This window comes from Apteryx rowi, unplaced genomic scaffold, assembly GCF_003343035.1.
Source record: "Apteryx rowi isolate R43461 unplaced genomic scaffold, aptRow1 scaffold_65, whole genome shotgun sequence".
In the NCBI taxonomy this organism is placed as follows: Eukaryota; Metazoa; Chordata; class Aves; order Apterygiformes; family Apterygidae; genus Apteryx; species Apteryx rowi.
The window spans coordinates 2664574-2681709 of NW_020450927.1; the positions used below are offsets into that span (position 1 = coordinate 2664574).

The 17136-nt window shown below is 51.9% G+C and overlaps 2 protein-coding genes across 2 annotated transcripts; one reads left to right on the forward strand and one right to left on the reverse strand.

Annotated features, from left to right (window-relative positions):
• The first annotated feature begins 29 nt into the window (after positions 1-29).
• On the forward strand, positions 30-9771 carry ALDH9A1 (aldehyde dehydrogenase 9 family member A1). The gene is made up of 11 exons (XM_026084617.1): positions 30-470; positions 1283-1428; positions 2642-2771; positions 3082-3216; positions 3691-3887; positions 4599-4739; positions 5487-5675; positions 7101-7188; positions 7577-7718; positions 8294-8406; positions 8820-9771. Exons 1-11 carry the CDS (start codon positions 293-295, stop codon positions 8912-8914), a joined length of 1554 nt encoding a protein of 517 aa, XP_025940402.1. The 5' UTR covers positions 30-292; the 3' UTR covers positions 8915-9771.
• A 242-nt stretch (positions 9772-10013) lies between these two features.
• Positions 10014-14914, reverse strand: MGST3 (microsomal glutathione S-transferase 3). The gene is made up of 5 exons (XM_026084624.1): positions 14791-14914; positions 13036-13109; positions 12290-12347; positions 10915-10987; positions 10014-10244 (listed from the first exon to the last, which is right to left on the reverse strand). Exons 1-5 carry the CDS (start codon positions 14905-14907, stop codon positions 10135-10137), a joined length of 432 nt encoding a protein of 143 aa, XP_025940409.1. The 5' UTR covers positions 14908-14914; the 3' UTR covers positions 10014-10134.
• Between the last annotated feature and the right edge of the window lie 2222 nt (positions 14915-17136).

Sequence of the window (17136 nt, forward strand, 5' to 3'; positions counted from 1 at the left end):
GGGTTATTGCGTGCCCCCGGTGTTGGGGTTAGGGGGTAAGCCCTCTGTGGGGCTGCAGAGTCCCCCGTTTCGCGGGACTGTTGGGACCTCCTGTGAGGCTGCGAGGTCCCCTCTGTGTTGGGCTCTGGGGTTGTCCCGTCCCCCGTGTTTGTAGGACCCTTGCCACGAGGGTATGGAGTCCCTCCCGCGGGGTTCCCTCGTGGGTTACGGGGCTCCCCTGGGGGTGGGCTCCCCGTCCCTGTGCTGAGCCCCGTGCCTCCCCCAGCAGCGCTGCCCTGGTCTGGCCCGGTCGATGCTGCTGCTGCCCAGGCTGCAGCCCCTGCTGCCGCGGCTCTGCTCCCTCCTGCCCAGCCTCGCCATGAGCACCACCGGCACCTTCACCCTCCACCAGCCCCTCAACTACCGCGCCGGGGCCCGCGTCCAGCCCGTCGACGGTGGGCAGAGCGAGGAGGTCTACGAGCCGGCCACAGGTACCCGTGGCGCGGCGCTGCACGGTGCCACGCTGCCCTGCCTGCWGCGGCAGCCTGGCTGCGACCCGTTCCTGCAAGGGTCACGTGCCTGTGGCTTCGCCTGGGCGTCCGCATCGGCCTCTCGTCGGTGCCCGAGCACTGAATGTTTGATGCTATTAGGAAAACAGCTATGCCTGCAGGCGTCCTGAGTCCCTTGGTATTTTGGTACTTGTATTTCATTTCTCACCGCAACCCAGGCCTGTCAATACCTTTTTGGCAGAAAAAGTCAAAGTAGAAATCTGAGCGTCTGAACCTGGCAAAGGTCCTGATTTAAACAAAGAAAAACCAACCTGCAGCACATTAGTACTTGCTTTTTAAATTCAGGTTGAATTACATTTTCTTTTTGTGTTGGAGCTGTCTAGGTTTCTGCAGAATCAGTTACTGACTGTTTAACTATGCCGAAGGATATGTAACAGAGTCCTTAAGCCGGTGGCTGAAATACGATAAACTCAAGTGGGAAACAGAGGAAACTTGTAACACCAAAGTTGATTATCAACTAGAACATTACCGTGGAGAATGGCAGATCTTTTAATTCAGACCAGTTGAATAGCAGTGTCTCTTCTAGAAACCAACCATGAATCTGTTGAATTTCAATGGATCTTATATTTTGGGAACTATTGGGAACTATAGTATGAAGCTCTGTAGCCTGGTATGTGGTGATCACACTGAAATCTTTAGGTTGCAATGCAAGAATGAGTAAAGGCAGATGAACTGTATTCTTTTGTGCTTTTCTTCTGAGATTTATATTTTATTTCTTGTTTAAATGTGCTCAGGTCGAGTGATAAGCAAGCTTCTCTGCTCTGGGGAGAAGGAGGTCGATCTGGCTGTGCAGAGTGCAAAGGCTGCTTTTAAAGTATGGAGCCAGCTGTCAGGCATGGAGCGGAGCAGAGTGCTGCTGGAGGCTGCCAGAATTATTCGGGTATGTTGTGGGAGATCGCCCCCCGTTTTGGAGAGGGGTGGTTTTGTCTCTGAGCTTTCCCATGGGTTAATGTGGCTGCTGCATGTTGACAGGGGCTGTGCTTCCCGGAGAAATGCAGGGGTTAAAAATCACCTTTGACCAGCACAGACAGTAGGTTGTCATGGGCAGGGCAACCAGCCTTATCCTACTATTCAGAGTCAGTTTATTCTTTACTTTTACTGGGCTTTTTTTCCCCCTTTTTTTTTTTTCCTGTCTGAAGTCCCCTTTCTGAAGCGGTACATACTTGAGCTTGAACTTCTGGGCCCTGCTGCTTATGCTTGTACCACAGGTCCATGTTTACTTAATTCTGTTAGAAGACATAAAACTGAAGCCRTCCAGCCAAGATCTCGCATGGGTTCAAATTCTTTTCACAAGCCCAAAGATTAGGCCTCACTGCACGTGATTTCAAAGCTGAAGTTGCGTAAGTGTCGCTCTGTTAAACTTCCAGCTTCTCAGACACTGTTGTCATGTGACCGGAGCGTCTTGTTTCAGCAATAAAATCACAGGAATGTTGTATTTTTGTTAGACACCAGATAATACCCATGGGAGAAGGTAGAAATATGCTAGCTTTATCACGAACTCCTTTGTGAGCATGCGTGTTCTCAGACATCAGAGTTAATCCCCATCAAGGCACAGATCTGTAAGAAACTGGACTTCCTTTCCCCAGTGTGTGTTTGCAATGAGAAAAATGTTTTCTCTTTCTTCCAAATTTCTGTTTTTGATGGACTTCCACAGCAGAGTGGTATTTCTGCCTCAGAGATGATCTGGTACAGGACACTTCCCAGCTGTGTTGCTTTGTCCAGCCTTCACTAAGTCCTCCAAATTCATTTTGATCTTGCTCTTTGCTGTTCCTTCCAGATTAGTTCTGTGAACTCTAATCGCTGTTTACCAGGCTGCTTCTCAGTTCAGGTTTGCTGATCTTTTAGATAAACAGGGATGTTGAGCAAGACTGGACTGGTGGTGGACCCCACCAGTTGTCTGTTTGACGTTCCCCCATGATCAGTCACCACTGGCAAATTGATAAATAGCAATTGGGAATGTCCCTTTTAGAGAGAACTAGGTGGTACTGATGGCAGAGCCTGGCTTGGGACTTGCATGCTTGGGAAGCAGCTATCTCCCTGTGGAGTACTACCACAGGCTTTTCTAATATTTTGTCACTGTGCTGTGCTCACAGGAGCAGAGGGAAGAAATTGCCACCTTGGAAACCATCAACAATGGAAAATCCATCTTTGAAGCCAGAGTGGACATTGACATATCTTGGCAGAGCCTGGAGTATTATGCAGGACTGGCAGGATCTCTAGCTGGTGAGAACTTTATTGGAGTTTGGTCTGTAGCCTCTGTCCTGCCACCTGCATTTCCTGGTAACTTCCATGGCACAAGAGGATCTTTGGTTTCTCCGAGAGGTGGACTACTACTTTTTTGAAGATCTTTGAAGGATTTTCAGAGATCTCTACCTAACACTGCTGTGTTTTGTGGGTGCTTGTGTGCCTTCAGTGAACTTGCTGGGGTAGAAGCTGCATGTTCCCATTCTGGACTGAGATCTGGCCCCTGAAGCTCTGATAGGACAAGAAGGGGCTTTGTTCTTCTCTACCTTCTGGCTGTTTTTCTTTGCAGGTGAACACATCCAGCTTCCCGGGGGATCCTTTGGATACACAAGGAGAGAGCCACTTGGCGTGTGTGTTGGGATTGGAGCCTGGAATTACCCTTTCCAGATTGCCTGCTGGAAATCTGCCCCAGCCTTGGCTTGTGGTAATGGAGACCCTTCCCCCATGCAAACTTCTCCTTGAAGCCAAGTGATCCTCTGGGGCACAGTGATGTGGGGGATAAAGTTTCTGAGTCTAGGAGTGTGAGGAGGTACTGAAGGATTAGAGGAGCCTTCAGGCTATTACCCTTGCAGGAAGGGAAAGGAAATGGAAATGAGAACACAGCAGATGCTAAGAGGACAAGGAGTGCATCAGGAAAAAAGTTGGTTGCTTGGCTTTGTACTAGACGAGGAAGGGTCTCTGGGAAAGTCTGCAGTGCAGGACCAACCGCCCACTATCTCCCAGCTCTTCCCAGCAGGAAAGTGCAGTTGTGTCATTTCAGTGGTTGCAGAGTGTTCAGTTAAAACTGTTCCTTCTCTCTGAGGGGTCTTTTGGGATCTGGAGAGACAAATTCATTACCCCCCCCCCCAAAGCAGTTTGGGTGTTTAACCCCACCTTGCCTCTGTCTGGGTTCCCCTAGGTAATGCTATGGTCTTCAAGCCCTCTCCCTTCACCCCCATTTCGGTGGTGAGGTTGGCAGAGATCTTCACGGAGGCTGGTGCGCCCAAAGGGCTCTTCAACGTGGTGCAGGGTGGAGTGGCCACCGGCCAATTCCTCTGTCAGCACCCAGATGTGGCCAAAATCTCTTTCACCGGCAGTGTGCCAACTGGCGTCAAGGTAAGGGCACCTTTGCACTTGGGGACACAAGGGATTTGTAATGCCACCCAGCCTTCCTTCACTTGTTCAGCACCTGGTCATGGTGAGGTCTCTCTGAACTGTTGAAGGGGGTATCTGTATGGGGAGGAGAGCACATATAAACAGAGCAGCGCTGTGAAAGCATGTGCATGTTTCTGGTACTAATGGTTCAATTGAATTGCATATGAAATACCTCCTTTTAAGCAGAAGGTTAGTATCTGTGAATTTGTCATCTACAATTTGTTCTTCAAAAAATTAAAAGTCCCTTAAAAATCTTTTAGAAATAAATCATGATTTGGAGGAGGAAATGTTGCCCCTTGAATTTATTTATTTATTTATTTATTTTTACTTGCATGTACCTATGGAGTGCAGTGATACGGGTGCAGTTCCATCTGTCCTATGGGCTTATGCCGAATGTACGACTTAATGCAAATGACTCCTTAGGTTTTGTCTGCTTTTACCTAAAAAAAAAAAAAAAAAAAAAAAAAAAAAAAAAAAAAACCCTCTGAGACTGTCCCCAGTCTGGACTAAAGCCCAAAAATCCCAGCTTGCCCTTTGTGCACACTGGTTGCTTCTGTTGTTCCTGAAAGTCCCTGGACGTGCGGGAACTCTCCTCTCGGGTGCCTCTTACCTCCCTCCAGTCTCCCCTTCTGTCAGTGAGTCGCTTGTCCATTCTGTCTTTGTTTCCATTAGATCATGGAGATGGCAGCTAAAGGGATCAAACCAGTCACCCTGGAGCTGGGAGGCAAATCCCCCCTCATCATCTTTTCGGACAGTGTCCTGGAGAACGCCGTGAACGGAGCCCTCATGGCCAACTTCCTCACACAGGGCGAGGTGCGAGTCCGCGGGGCAGGCGCAGCTGTCCCCACCGTGGTGGGGCTGGTTTGGGAAGAAACTGGCAACAGAGCCATGTTGTCGAGTTACAACAGCCTTGCGCAGTGAGGGACGCCCTGAAACTCCCATCTTAGTTGCCCTTTTTCATCTGCAGTTTCAGAAGGGAACCTCTTGCAGAAGCTAGTTGCAAAAGGGCATCTTGCTGTGAGCATGCCTTAGCTAATGCAGTGTCTTCTCAGAAGTGGAGCTTCCTTCTTGTACCAGGTACTCAGTCAAGAGCAGTTGCTCCTGTGCCCTAGGCTGCAGTCCGGAGCACACTGGTCAGAAGAGACTGTGCTAGTTTCCACTGGAAGGGTGGTAGGTGGCAGTTTGGTGTGCTGAGCTGCAGCCCTGTAGGGGCTTTGTCCGTCCCAATTTTGGTATCTCCACACGTGCTGCAGATTTTGTGTAATTTTTCTGGCAAGCTGGCTTACCTGGATCTCCTGTGGGAACTGAGCAGTCTGCTCAAGTCATCTCCTGCTGGTGACCTGATACGTTTTTGCCAGTGGGTGGCATCAGTACCATTATGGCTAGCACGGACTGCTGAGTGCAGGCAGGGTAATCTAGTCTTCATTGCCGCCAGGGACAAGTTGGCTGTGTTAGCTGCTGTGGAGGGGTTTCTCTGAGCACCTCTGTAGCAGGAGCCTTGCAGGGAAGGACTGCGGAGTTGTGTGTGTCTTATTCTGAGCAGCTTGTCCCATATCTCAGGTATGCTGCAATGGCACACGGGTGTTCGTGCAGAGAGAAATACTGGATGCCTTCACAAAGGAGGTGGTGAAACACACCCAGAAAATCAAAGTTGGAGACCCACTGCTGGAAGACACACGAATGGGAGCCCTCATCAACAGGCCACACCTGGACCGTGTCCAGGGCTTTATCAAGCAGGCARAGGAGCAGGTGAGAGTGTGATGCTGCCTTGGGACTGCCTAGAAATGTCTCTTTTTGTTGTTAGACTCACAGGCCAGCAGCTGCCTTCCCTGTCCCATGCCTTCCCAATTAAGGTTTTTTTTCTTGTTGTGACTGAATTACTTGGTAGGTGTCTTGGGAGTCACTAGATTAAAAGTGACCCAGTGCACATCTCTGAATCAGAGTTGCAAGTGACAATGCTTTTCAGATCCTGATGTTGTGAAGCTATACAGGTTGTGGGATACCCAATATTGCAGTGTGTAAAATGGGTGAATCCATACAGTTGGGCTGGTTGCTTTTTATAAGCCGTAGTGATATGTTACATATTTGGCTGTCATCTCAGGTTTCAGTTTTGTTGGTTGCAGAAAGAGCTTAGTAAGGATGAAAGGCATCTAAAGCAGCAATGTCCACCCAAATCGGCAGGCTGCTGGGAACAGTCTTGGTAATAGCAAAAAGACTTACTCAGTCTTCATTTGCTTTTTCTCCAATTTTTATTGTAAAGTATAAAGATGCATTAAATGTCAGCCCTAGCTGTATGACTACCCATTTTGGAAGATGGGCTGGAAAAGGAGAGGTGTGAGTAAAGCTGGGAGGGGGTAAACTAGGATTTGGGAACAGGAAAAGGGCTGCAGAGGGAGATGTGGGGAAGATAAGAGAAACCTGTCATCCCCAAAGCAGTGTATCTGACAGGAAGGGTGTTTCTTGCCAAGCGGAGTGCTAAGGGACTGACTGACTCGCTAATGAAGGAGTTGGCACCATGTGAAGATGTGGAAGTTAATGTGATGCCAGCTGAGGATCTGCTTCCAGTTTTAGTTGCTTCCCTCCAACCTACATTGGCCCCTGTTAGACTTGCACCCCAAACCAGCACTGTTTGGACCTTTAGGATGGGTCACAAGTGAGAAGCTAAATTTGGCGATCATCTCTGAGAGCCCTCGGGTGGTAGAGGCTAACTGCAGGCTCTTTATTTAACATGCCAGGCCAGTAAGAGATATCACCAGAGCAGACTTGCGTTACAGCTCTTTTGCCTCTTTAAAAACAGAGCAACCGGAAACACGTTTGTCTGAGTTCATGGCCCTGCACTGTGCATTGCGAGTGACTGAGATGGGCTGCAGGTCCTGGGGCTGCCAGCCTGCCTTGTGGTCAGGTGGGGAGCTCTGCAGTGTCCCTCTCCTGAACTGGGAGGGTTTGGCAATGAATCRGCTCCATGCTGGAGGCCAGTGGGGTGGTGGATGCACTCACCAGCCCACCCTGATCTGTTGACAGTCCTGACCTGGAGAGGCATCAGGGAGGGCACAGGCACAGTTGGTCTGATAGGAATGTAAGTCTAGCAGGGTGTATGGGGCCAGCCAGAGCAGCTGTAGCTGGGCAGGATGCTCCTGGACATGTGTGCCTACCTTTTGCTTGTCTCTCTCTCAGGGGGCAAAGGTGCTSTGTGGTGGGGACCTGTATGTGCCAGATGACCCAAAGCTGAAGAACGGCTACTACATGCAACCCTGTGTGTTAGGTATGATCCTTCCTATTCATGGTGGTGCAGTCTTCTGTGTGGGTGGATAGTGGCACCATGTTGCTGAGATCAGTCCCTTCTAGCAAAAACTGTGTTCAGTGTAACCCATCTCTGTCCATGTCTGTCTAGACTCGTACAGATGTAGTAGAAATAGCTCAGGTATGTAAGAGACTGCACACAGAGAAATCTCTGCTTTTGGAGGGTCTGACAGGATACACGCAGTTAGTGTCTCCGCTACCTTGAAATTCAGGATGTGATTTCCTTCTCTGCTAGCCAAGCTGGGGGGGGACTGTGCAGTGCCAAGTACTTTTTTGGAGGCTGTGGGTTGCTGAACATGGTGGCCCAGCCACCAACTCTTCCTCCTGAAGCGTGTGTGCTCTGCTTCCAGGGAACTGCACAGATGACATGACGTGTGTGAAGGAAGAGATCTTTGGACCTGTCATGTCCATCCTGCCATTTGACACGGAGGAGGAAGTTGTGGAGAGAGCCAACAACACCAAATTTGGCCTGGCAGGTGGTGTCTTCACCAGGTACAGCTGGGGAGTGTGGCTGGTGTGGGAAGCAGTCTGGGGAGGGGAAGTACTGCAGTAATTGATACCCTTCTTGCAGTGTCTGGCATGGGCATGGATGTCCTCCTCCAGGAAAGCTACTGCTAAGGAATGCCAGAAGGGGACTTTGTAAATGACTGCACATCTCCTCCCAGCTTGTCCTGAAGGGTTAGGTGGGCCCAGCTGTCCTTCAGACTCYTTCCAGTCCATGCTTGGCCTGCTGGCTGCCTTCCTGCATCTCCAGGAGATGGGTGCCAGGAGTCTGCCATGCTTCTGAAAGMGCACAGAGAGGGCTGTTGGCTGCCTGCCTGCCATAGTCTGCTTTGCTGGTGTCCTTGTTCTGCTCTCTGTATCTCAAATGCTATTTTGAATGTCCTTGGGAATAGGTGCCACATCCTTTGAGCAGGCAAAGAAAGAGTAGGGCAGGTCAGGCTCCAGAAACCACCTGCTGGTGACCTCGTTGGGAGTCTTGTGACCTTTCTCAAAGGGGGCTGCCAGCAGGCTTGGGAGGAGAGGATGGAAGGGAAGGCTCCAGCTGAACTGCCCTTTTCTGGCAGGGATATCCAGAAGGCTCACAGGGTAGTGGCTGCTCTCAAGGCTGGAATGTGCTTCATTAACAACTACAACATCAGCCCTGTGGAACTGCCTTTCGGAGGATATAAGGCATCAGGTAAGCTCTGGCCCAGGGAAGGCAAAGCCCCCTTGTATACAGGGGATAAGGATGTGCCTGTTTCTGTGATGGCAGATGTGAGTGGGCTCTTGGTAGGGCAGCAGAGCACTCTGCTGTGCCTCTCAGAAATGAATGCCATGCTAGGAGCTGATAGAGAAGCTGGAGTTTCGACTACAGCTCTGTACTGAGAAAGCAAGGAGATGAGTTTTAACATACATAGCCTTGCTTGCAGCTGAGCTCATCYGGTTATTACTCTGGGGATGATCAGAAATGCCACCGTGGGATAGTGCTGCACTGGCACTGAGCGCGTGGCTCATGTTCTCCCTGGTATGACTGCGTGCTGGTTACAGAGGGTGTGAGTGGAACCTGGCACTGCGTGGAGCTGTGCTCTCACTTCTGGCTTGTCCTTGCAGGATTTGGCAGAGAGAATGGGCGGGCAGCCATTGAGTATTACTCGCAGCTGAAGACGGTCTGTGTGGAGATGGGTGATGTGGAATCTGTGTTTTAGTGGCTCTGGGGCCTTTCAAGGGAGCATCAGTCAGTTCTTGCCTGTCAGCCGGAGATGTGGATCATTTACACRGCAATAAAGTGCTCTAAAATTTTAAGTGCCTCAGGGGAAAGGAGGGGCAGAGTTGGAGCAGCGTTTCACCACCCTGATCCTGCAAGGGAGAACGTACACATGGGGCTTACTCTGTGGTTCTGCTCTGTCATCTCTAGAGGTGGGAACCTCAAACTAGGAGGCAGCAATGGGGTTTTCATCAGTAGCATGTGCTGCTAGTGAAGCATTATCACAGGCTTTTCAGGGGCAGAGACCCAGCCCAGGCTGCTCCCCCCCGCTGTGTGCTGTGACCCCCATTGTCCTCCACCCTCAGTCAACTTTGGTTTTGGCATCTTAACAGGTATCACTCTACTCAATGCGCATGTAAGCTYTTGGACACGTTGATGTCCCATAGCTGTAGGCTCTGCCTCTTCCCTGATGAGATAAAAGCCTTAAGGGTGGGACTGTGTTTTTCTTCCCCTTTTCTTTTCTTCCCTTTAGCCCACTTGTGAGCAGAACTTCTGTTTTTTTGCTGTTTTTTTTTTCTACCTGTGTCTCACCTCCAAGGTGAGGATATTCTGGGGATGGTCAGCTGATGCTTTCTGGGACAGCCATGGCCACACAGACTGTCTCCACACACACACACTAAAGACAGACCACAGCAGGAGTGGTAGCAGGCTCTAACATAGGTGATAGATCATTGCCTGTCTTAAGTGACAGCTATTTGACTCTCTTTCTAAAGGCCTGTTGTTCTTTATAATCATGATTAAGCAACTTTGTCTACATCTTTTGTTTAATAATCAAATAAATGTTAGTTCTGCTTGAAACATCTCATTGGAGAATGATGTGAATCAAGGGGCCCAGAAATCTACTCTGATAGAGAGCAGGGCTGTTGCTGTATCGGTTAAGCAAACRGGTTGCTAGATGACTTTTCAGTCAGCAAAGTCCTGAAAGCTAGAAGAACAACTCTGCTTGACAGGTGGATTTCTGTGGGCCTACAGAACAGTTGTTGTTCTTGCTTTCTGCAAAACTTCTCAAAAAAGCCTTCTATAACTTAAGAAATAAGATCTAGAATTGACAGTTTCATTTTATTTAATGATTGGGGGGGAGAACAGATTGGAAAAGARATGTTTTAAAAGAGAAAATAAAAAAATCTCTTCAGTTTCCCAGGCAGCCATTGAAATGCTCAGTTACTGCTGGCAGACCCAGCCGAGGTGCTGGAAAGCTGAGTGTACCCCTGTCCCCACCAGTCCGATGAGCGCGGCTGAACCAAAGGCCCCTCTCATTCTCTTTTTAGGATCTAGAAAAAACAAACATGTTTTATCAGTTCAGCAGCACTACCCAGCTTCCTCGTGCGGGTCGCTCCCAGGTCTGCAGGGCAGCAGCAGGGAGGCTTACACCCTTCCCCACGCAAGCTTGACTTGTTAGAAGTATGTTTAGCTTTGGCTGACCTTGTCCTCACCTTTAAGAAACAAAGGCCAGGAAACCTCTGTGAACGTGACAGTTCAGAACCAGGTAAGGTGTGAAATCAGGTGCCCCCACCCAGCTAGGTTTATTTCAAGTAGTATGGGAAGAAGGGAAATAAATTAGTTGAATTCGGCTGAGCCCTTTCCCTTTGGTAAGGGAATATATGCTCAATAGTATAAAACGCCATCACTCAAAGACTAGCCCAGCCTGGAAATTAAAGAGGGAGCAAAAACTAGACATTAATCTCAGAGCACAACAGCAGCTACCTGCTTGTGGCATGTAGCTACCCTCAGTCTGTGCTATTCTTAGGTTAGTGATCTTTCTAGCAGTAGGACAAGCGTAACGCAGAGTCGGCAGTCTGCAGACCTGCAGCATTTTCCCTCCGCCCTGACTGGAAGCTTTATGCTGCCTCCTTGATGTGAGCTGGAGGAAAGAGCCCTGAGGCCACCATGGGAGACTTCAGTTTCCGAGCACCTTCCGTGTGCTACAGGTTAAGGACTCACCTCCTGTGTAGTAGCCATAGGCATAGAGGACTCTCCCGAGGATCCAGGCGATGCCAAGCCCTGTGGCAATCCGCTAGATAGAAAGGAGAAGAATTAAAGGTTTCGGGGATCTGCATCTTGCACCTGCTCAGCAGCTTGGATAGCAGCCCTGCTTCAAGAGAAGACCACCAACTACAGTGTGGGTCCTCACCCAGCTAGGACAACTGGGAGTTAGCCTGGGAAAGGTGCACGGCTGATGCAGTGTGCTAGGTTTGTATAGGAGTCATTTCCATGATGCCTGGGGGGGGGGAGAACCTGTGATGTACTACAGAGTCTTGCTGCTTTGCAGTGCAAAAMTTCCCGCGCCAGGAAGAGCTTATACGTACTAGTGCATTACAGCGTGGGTTTAGCAGGCTGGGCAACCCTACTGCTACAGCTAGTGCAATTGCACCTGGAGAGACACTGGCTGAGAATATTTGCTCCTTACCAAGGAACTGTGACATCTAGAAATGATTAAGTCATACAGGCAGCAAGTGCTAAACCTTGTTTGGTCACGACCTGATTAGCCAAGCTGGACCATGTACCAGGATTTTGGAGGCAGCTGTTGCCTTGAGCCTCACCCCACTGCTGGAAGCAGGTTTTTCCTATTGCCAGTGTTACAAACTTCCACCTTGTCTCTTAAGTTAGAGCTTGCTGCAACACGGCTACAGTTTGCCAGACATCACTAGATTTGCCTATGCTGCTCTTTCCCTCTCTGAGAAGGAATATTCAGGAAGGACCTGATTTGTCTAGTGGCAGTGAAGAAAAAGCTACTGGTTTCAGCCTGTCCCCCACACACCCCTCTTCAAGACTTTTCTACATCTTTCATTTAAAAATGATCCATTTTCTTCTGACTCCTCCCCCCTCCCTGTGCCTCCTTTGGTGGTGAAAGTGGTGGGAAGATCATCCTGTTCCCAATCTACTCCTGGCAGAAAAACTCTTCTTGAAAAAATTGCTTAGAAATGTGGAAAAAAGGTTCCCACCCTCTACAGCTTCAGGTACTGGGTAGCCCTATTGTCTGCCCAGCAGGACCCTGCAGGACCAGGAGGAGCCTGGCAGGGTTGGAAGGACTCCCCAGAAGTTTGTTTGTCTAACAAGGCACATATAGGGGAAGGAAGGGGCGTAATGGCTGAAGTGCTACAAGCATCCATAATGGGTCTATTAAATATTTGTAATTCCATGCACACAAGCTTCTACCACTGCATTTCTAGAAGGGGCAGGCCATGAAACATCATGGGGGCTAGCAAAGCAGTCCGCTGCCTCCGGAGATGCTTGCTTGGCCTCCTGCCCCCGGCCCCATGTGGGGGGCAAACAGCAGAGTTTAGTCATGCAGACTTGCTGTACCAGCATCACTTACCGGGTGGTAGACTCCACCGGTGGCTAAGAAAAACAGGAAGGATGGGTAAACTTCCAATCTGGAAATGAGAGAGGAGGGTTTGTGTCCGTTGCTTATAAAGAGATCTCTGCAGAAATGCAGAGAAGTGCAGCAGCACCTGCTGAGGTTCCTGCGGGGCCTGACTGTTGGGAGTCTCCGTGCACAGGAGCGCTGTGCTCAGTGCTGYGGCCAGAGATGGAGGCACGAGGGAATCTCAGTGTGCACAGACTTTTAGGGACTTCCCCCCTGTTTGCACCGCTGTCCAAAGCCCYCCACTCTTTCCACTTTGTGCATTAAGCCACTGCTAAATGCTGCCTGCCACCAGGCCCAGGAGGAGGAGTTCCTCCCAGCACACACCAGATGTGCTGTTTGCAGCCTAGCCACCTTGTACCTACAGGCCATGTGCTCTCTGGGGAGGTCTAGGCAGCAGAACAGATCAGCAGCTCCCAGACACAGTGTTGTGGAAACAAGATTCCCAGTGTCTTAAGGTCCACCCACRGAGATAAAGAGCCAGGCCCTGGGGAAGAGGAGGCTGCTTCACTGCACTGTCTCATGGTTTAAGGCAGGGTAAAGAACCAGCGCTGCCTTGCTACAGACATTACACAGCCATGTGTTTTCCTCAGGTGTGGAGCCTGAAACCAAAAACTGAGTAGCAGTAAGGCCCTAGTTGTGGGCCCAACTTCACAGCCCTGTTATTTTCAAGACCTGTGTTCATATGTGGTACTTACGTGTTTTGGTGAGCGCGCTGGATGCAGTTGAATATATGCCCGTGTTCAGCATCTGTGCTATACATGGTTGGATACTGTCAAAAAACCCAAAGGGAAAGCATGAGCGAGAGCGGTCCTGCCTCYGGAGCCTGGCGCTCTCCAGCAGGGAGGCGCCTGCCCTGGAGCACCCTTCCCCGGAGAGCCYGGTGCTTTGTTAGCGCTGGCAACGTGCAGCTCTCGGGCACTGGCAGGTTACAGCCTGCCTTCCTGCCCCACGGTCTGCAACTGCTGCGTTGCTGCCTGACYCCCTTGAGCAACCTGCAGGCCCTGGGCAATGTGACAACCTTTTAGCTACCCCAGCTTTGAACAGAAGATAGCCAGGCACGGGGTGACCTCTCTGTTGAACTTCCATCCCTCCGGAGTGAGGAGCAAAACCACAGTACTGGGGACACTGGGAGCCCTGGTGCTGTTCTCAGGCCTCCTCTGGGAAGGTGGCAGCAGACAGCACCCAGGAAGAGGCTAGGAGGACACTGCAAACCTGAGCAGCCAGCAGGAGCTGTCACCTGGCTGCAGAGGCTTTCCCAAGCCCTGTGCACCCTGTGCAGTGCTGTGCACCAGGCACACAGGGTAGCTACGTTTACTGTAATCCTGGCTTCACTGCAGCAGAGCGGGGGGACACCCCGGTGTGCACCCCAGAGCCTGCAGCTGCCTGGCACGCACCCATGGGGCTGTCCTTGCTCCCGCTCYGTCTGCCGTTTCCCGGAGTCACGTGGAAAGGAAGCGTTTGCATGAGAGCGCCCAAGTGTTGCAGCGGCCTCTGCGTGCCATCGCCCTGACTCACAGACCCACTGGCCGCCCCCACCCAGCTCGCACAGCCCTGCTTGGCTCGCGGGCTCCATGCTGGACACTGAGGACAAAGCCGCTTAAAAGGATTCTTGTGATAGGTCTCAAATGGTCCCTCCGAGTTTGATAAACCCTCCTGCCTTCTTCGTAAAGTTCCTCTAAGATCCCTTCCCCTCACATTGCATCTGCCTTCTTTGCAGGGAAAAGCTCTCCCCCAGAAGCTGCAGAGTACGGATGTTACAGGGCAGGGCCGTGTGCTTGTTGCTCGTCAGTGTTTCCAACCTCAAAACCTTCATTTTCCGTGGCCTCCGCTCGGTGCCAAGCAGCTGATCTGCCAAACCCTGAGCTCCGTTGTGCTGCCTGTGCTCCAGTTTGGAGAGCCGGAGCAGCAGCTCCATCCCTCCTACACCCATGTGGTGGGGCAGGAGGTGTTGGAAGGTCACCCCAAAATAAACAGGGTGTCGCCTAGCTTATCGCAATGCTAGAGCTAGGGAAGGCGTGGGCTGTGCACCTTTCTGGGGTGGGGAGGGGAACACGCAGGGCTGGAGCAGGGAAACTGCGGCACCTCTGCAAATCAGCTCTGTCTGACCTTCTAAGTTAATAGCCCCATCTCCTTCAGGGGAAGCCCTAATGGTGCAAAGTGCCACCGCAAGACTGCCTGCAAGCAGTGCTGGGGAAGAAAAGGGGAGCAGGACTAGCACGGAGCCAGCTAGGCCTCTACCCCGCCAAAAGCAGACTGGCCCTAACCCCCTGCGGACCAGCGAGGACGGGGCAGCTGCTGTCGCGGCGGCCCGTACGAGGGGCCGAGCCGCCGGGCGGTGCTGCGTCCRCCAGGCCCGAGGCTCTCCTGCCTCGCCAGCGCTGGGGGTGCTGCCCTCTTGCCGGAGAGCAGCCCCCTCCGGCCCCCGGTGCCCTGAGAAGAGGCAGGCTCACCTCCACGTTGTACTTCTTGCGGGCCTTCCCCACTTTCACCGCGAGGTGCGTAACCAGGACGAAGCTGGCGGCCCCCGTCAGGATGACGTAGCCGTACTCCTTGGAGAGAACAACCATCTTGGCACTGTGGGAATGGAGAGACCGTTACTGCTTGGGGGTGCGACGGGAGAAGAGGCAGCAGATTACATGCAGGAGTGTGCGTGTGCRGAAGAGTCGCTGAGAACGGACCTAAGTCCTCCTAACCTGGGGACTGCCTCAAGGAAGGGAGAAACTGTGAGTTGGAGTTTTCACCTAGGACTCTTCATCCTGGAAAACGGGCAAGCTGGGAGGCGTTCAGTAAGGTGTGCAAAAGCTAGAGAGGGCGGACAGACACTGATTGTTCACTGCTGCTTCCAACACCAGAACTAGGGGTCRTCACATGAAGCCAGGAGGAGACAGATGCAACCCACACCAAGGGAGGTTTTCCTGCAATGGGAAATAGCCCTGTGGAGCTCCTTGCCAAAGGATGTTGTGGATGCAGGCAGTTTTCATGAATTCAAGGGGAGACTGGGCAAACACTGGGTTCATTTGGGGCTTATTATATAGACAAACTACAACAGGCTCAGAAATCAATCCCCTGAGCTGAAAGGAGTTGGGCTATGTGAACTGTTAGTCTGAACCGCTGAGGCCATTACTGTAAAACAACAAAACCCACCACAACAATAACAACAATACTAGAACCTTTTCAGCAAAGAGGCATTGGCAAGGTCGGCAGCTCCAAGGAGCCGRCTCAGGGTCTCGAGTCGGTGAGCAGACCCCAGCAATGCGCAGCCGCTGGTACGTACCGACAGCTGTGCGAGCCCACCTGCCGGCCGGGAGACACCAGGGCTTGTGGTTTGCATTTAACGGTTCTGCATTTCCTGGCGCAGACCTGAGACCAACGCACCACGTGGGAGGCTCATCTCGCAGGGTCCTGCCTCGTGCTGCCCCGTGCTTCTCCCTCCTTCCTGCTCCCCCGCCTGCCGAACGCCCTGTTGGCCTGCGCTGCTGCGAGGTGCTCAACACCGAGCACTCTGGGACCCTCCCCAGCTGCAGACGAGCAGCAAATGATTGCCCTTGCGGCAGCTGTGGGACACTGGTCCTGGTGCACAATCCCGAAGCCCAGATGTCTCTGTCCGTGTGACCTGAGACGGTGCTGTGTGGCACATCAGGGCAGAAGATGGTGGAGGCCTCTCTGCAGCACTGAGACGACTCCCTCCAAACCAAACCTGAGCTGATGGCTATTTCCATCTGGTGCCTCCACGATGTAGCGAGGCTTTGTGCCTCCCCYGCTGTCCCACCGGCAGAATCTGCTAGTGTGGGGGAAGACGTGCCACCATGTGCAACCAGCCTTCCTACTGCAACAGTGCCAGCACCCCTTCACAGGGGGGTCTTCAGGGACATGAGCTTTTTATCTCTCATTTGCAAAGGAATTATTATGGACAGAGCAAGATGAAGATAAGGGTTTTGTCCACGTGAAGTTTGGTAAACAGTTATTTTAGATTTTCAATGTTCTTCTTAACAACTAATAAATGCCAGCTGTACCTGCATGTAATGGAAGCTACAACCTGACAAATACACTGAAAATACAGTGCATTCTCCCCAGTGGTCATTTTCCCCCCTACAATTACAAGCCTGGTGGAGAACCAGCACCTAACAGCAAGGACCAGGCATCTTTCACAGTGCTAAGTTACAGACTGTGGTTTTATGGCTTTMACTTAAAAGCAAAGAGCACAATTCGGTCAGAGGAAATGCTGTTCAGCTGCAGCAAAGCTCTGCGCAGTCGGAGGACGCGTTAAGCCTGGCGTATTATGAAGCTGCTTCTCTTATGCCACTGGTACAAAACTGTACAGAGAACCTTTGCTCTACTAATGGGCAATTCAAAGTCAACAGGACCTTCAGCTTCTCTCTGATTATGTGTCCGGTGGCTATTTCCTGATTTCGATGGCTTCTGCATTTCAGCAACCTTTGCCCAGGGCTACAAGGGTGCGGAGCAGCAGCCCGAAGCCCAACTCCCCTCGCAGCGCGCGCGTTTCGGGCACGAGATCGTGCAACATGACACAGCACCGACCCAGCGCTGCGGCCGAGCGGCTCCCGGGGGCGCCGCCGCTCCGGCACGGGGACCCGCGCCCCGCCTGCCACCACAGCTCCGCTACTCCGAGACAGCCGAGGCGATGACACCCCCCCCCCCCGGGGGGCCCGTGCTGCGGTTCCGGCGCAGGGCAGAGGGGCTGCGGGCCGAACGGCCCCCGCCGCCCCCGCGCCTCTCGGCCCACGCAGGGTGCCTCGGGCCGCGCTTCGCGCTTCGGCTTGCTGCCGCCCGCCCGC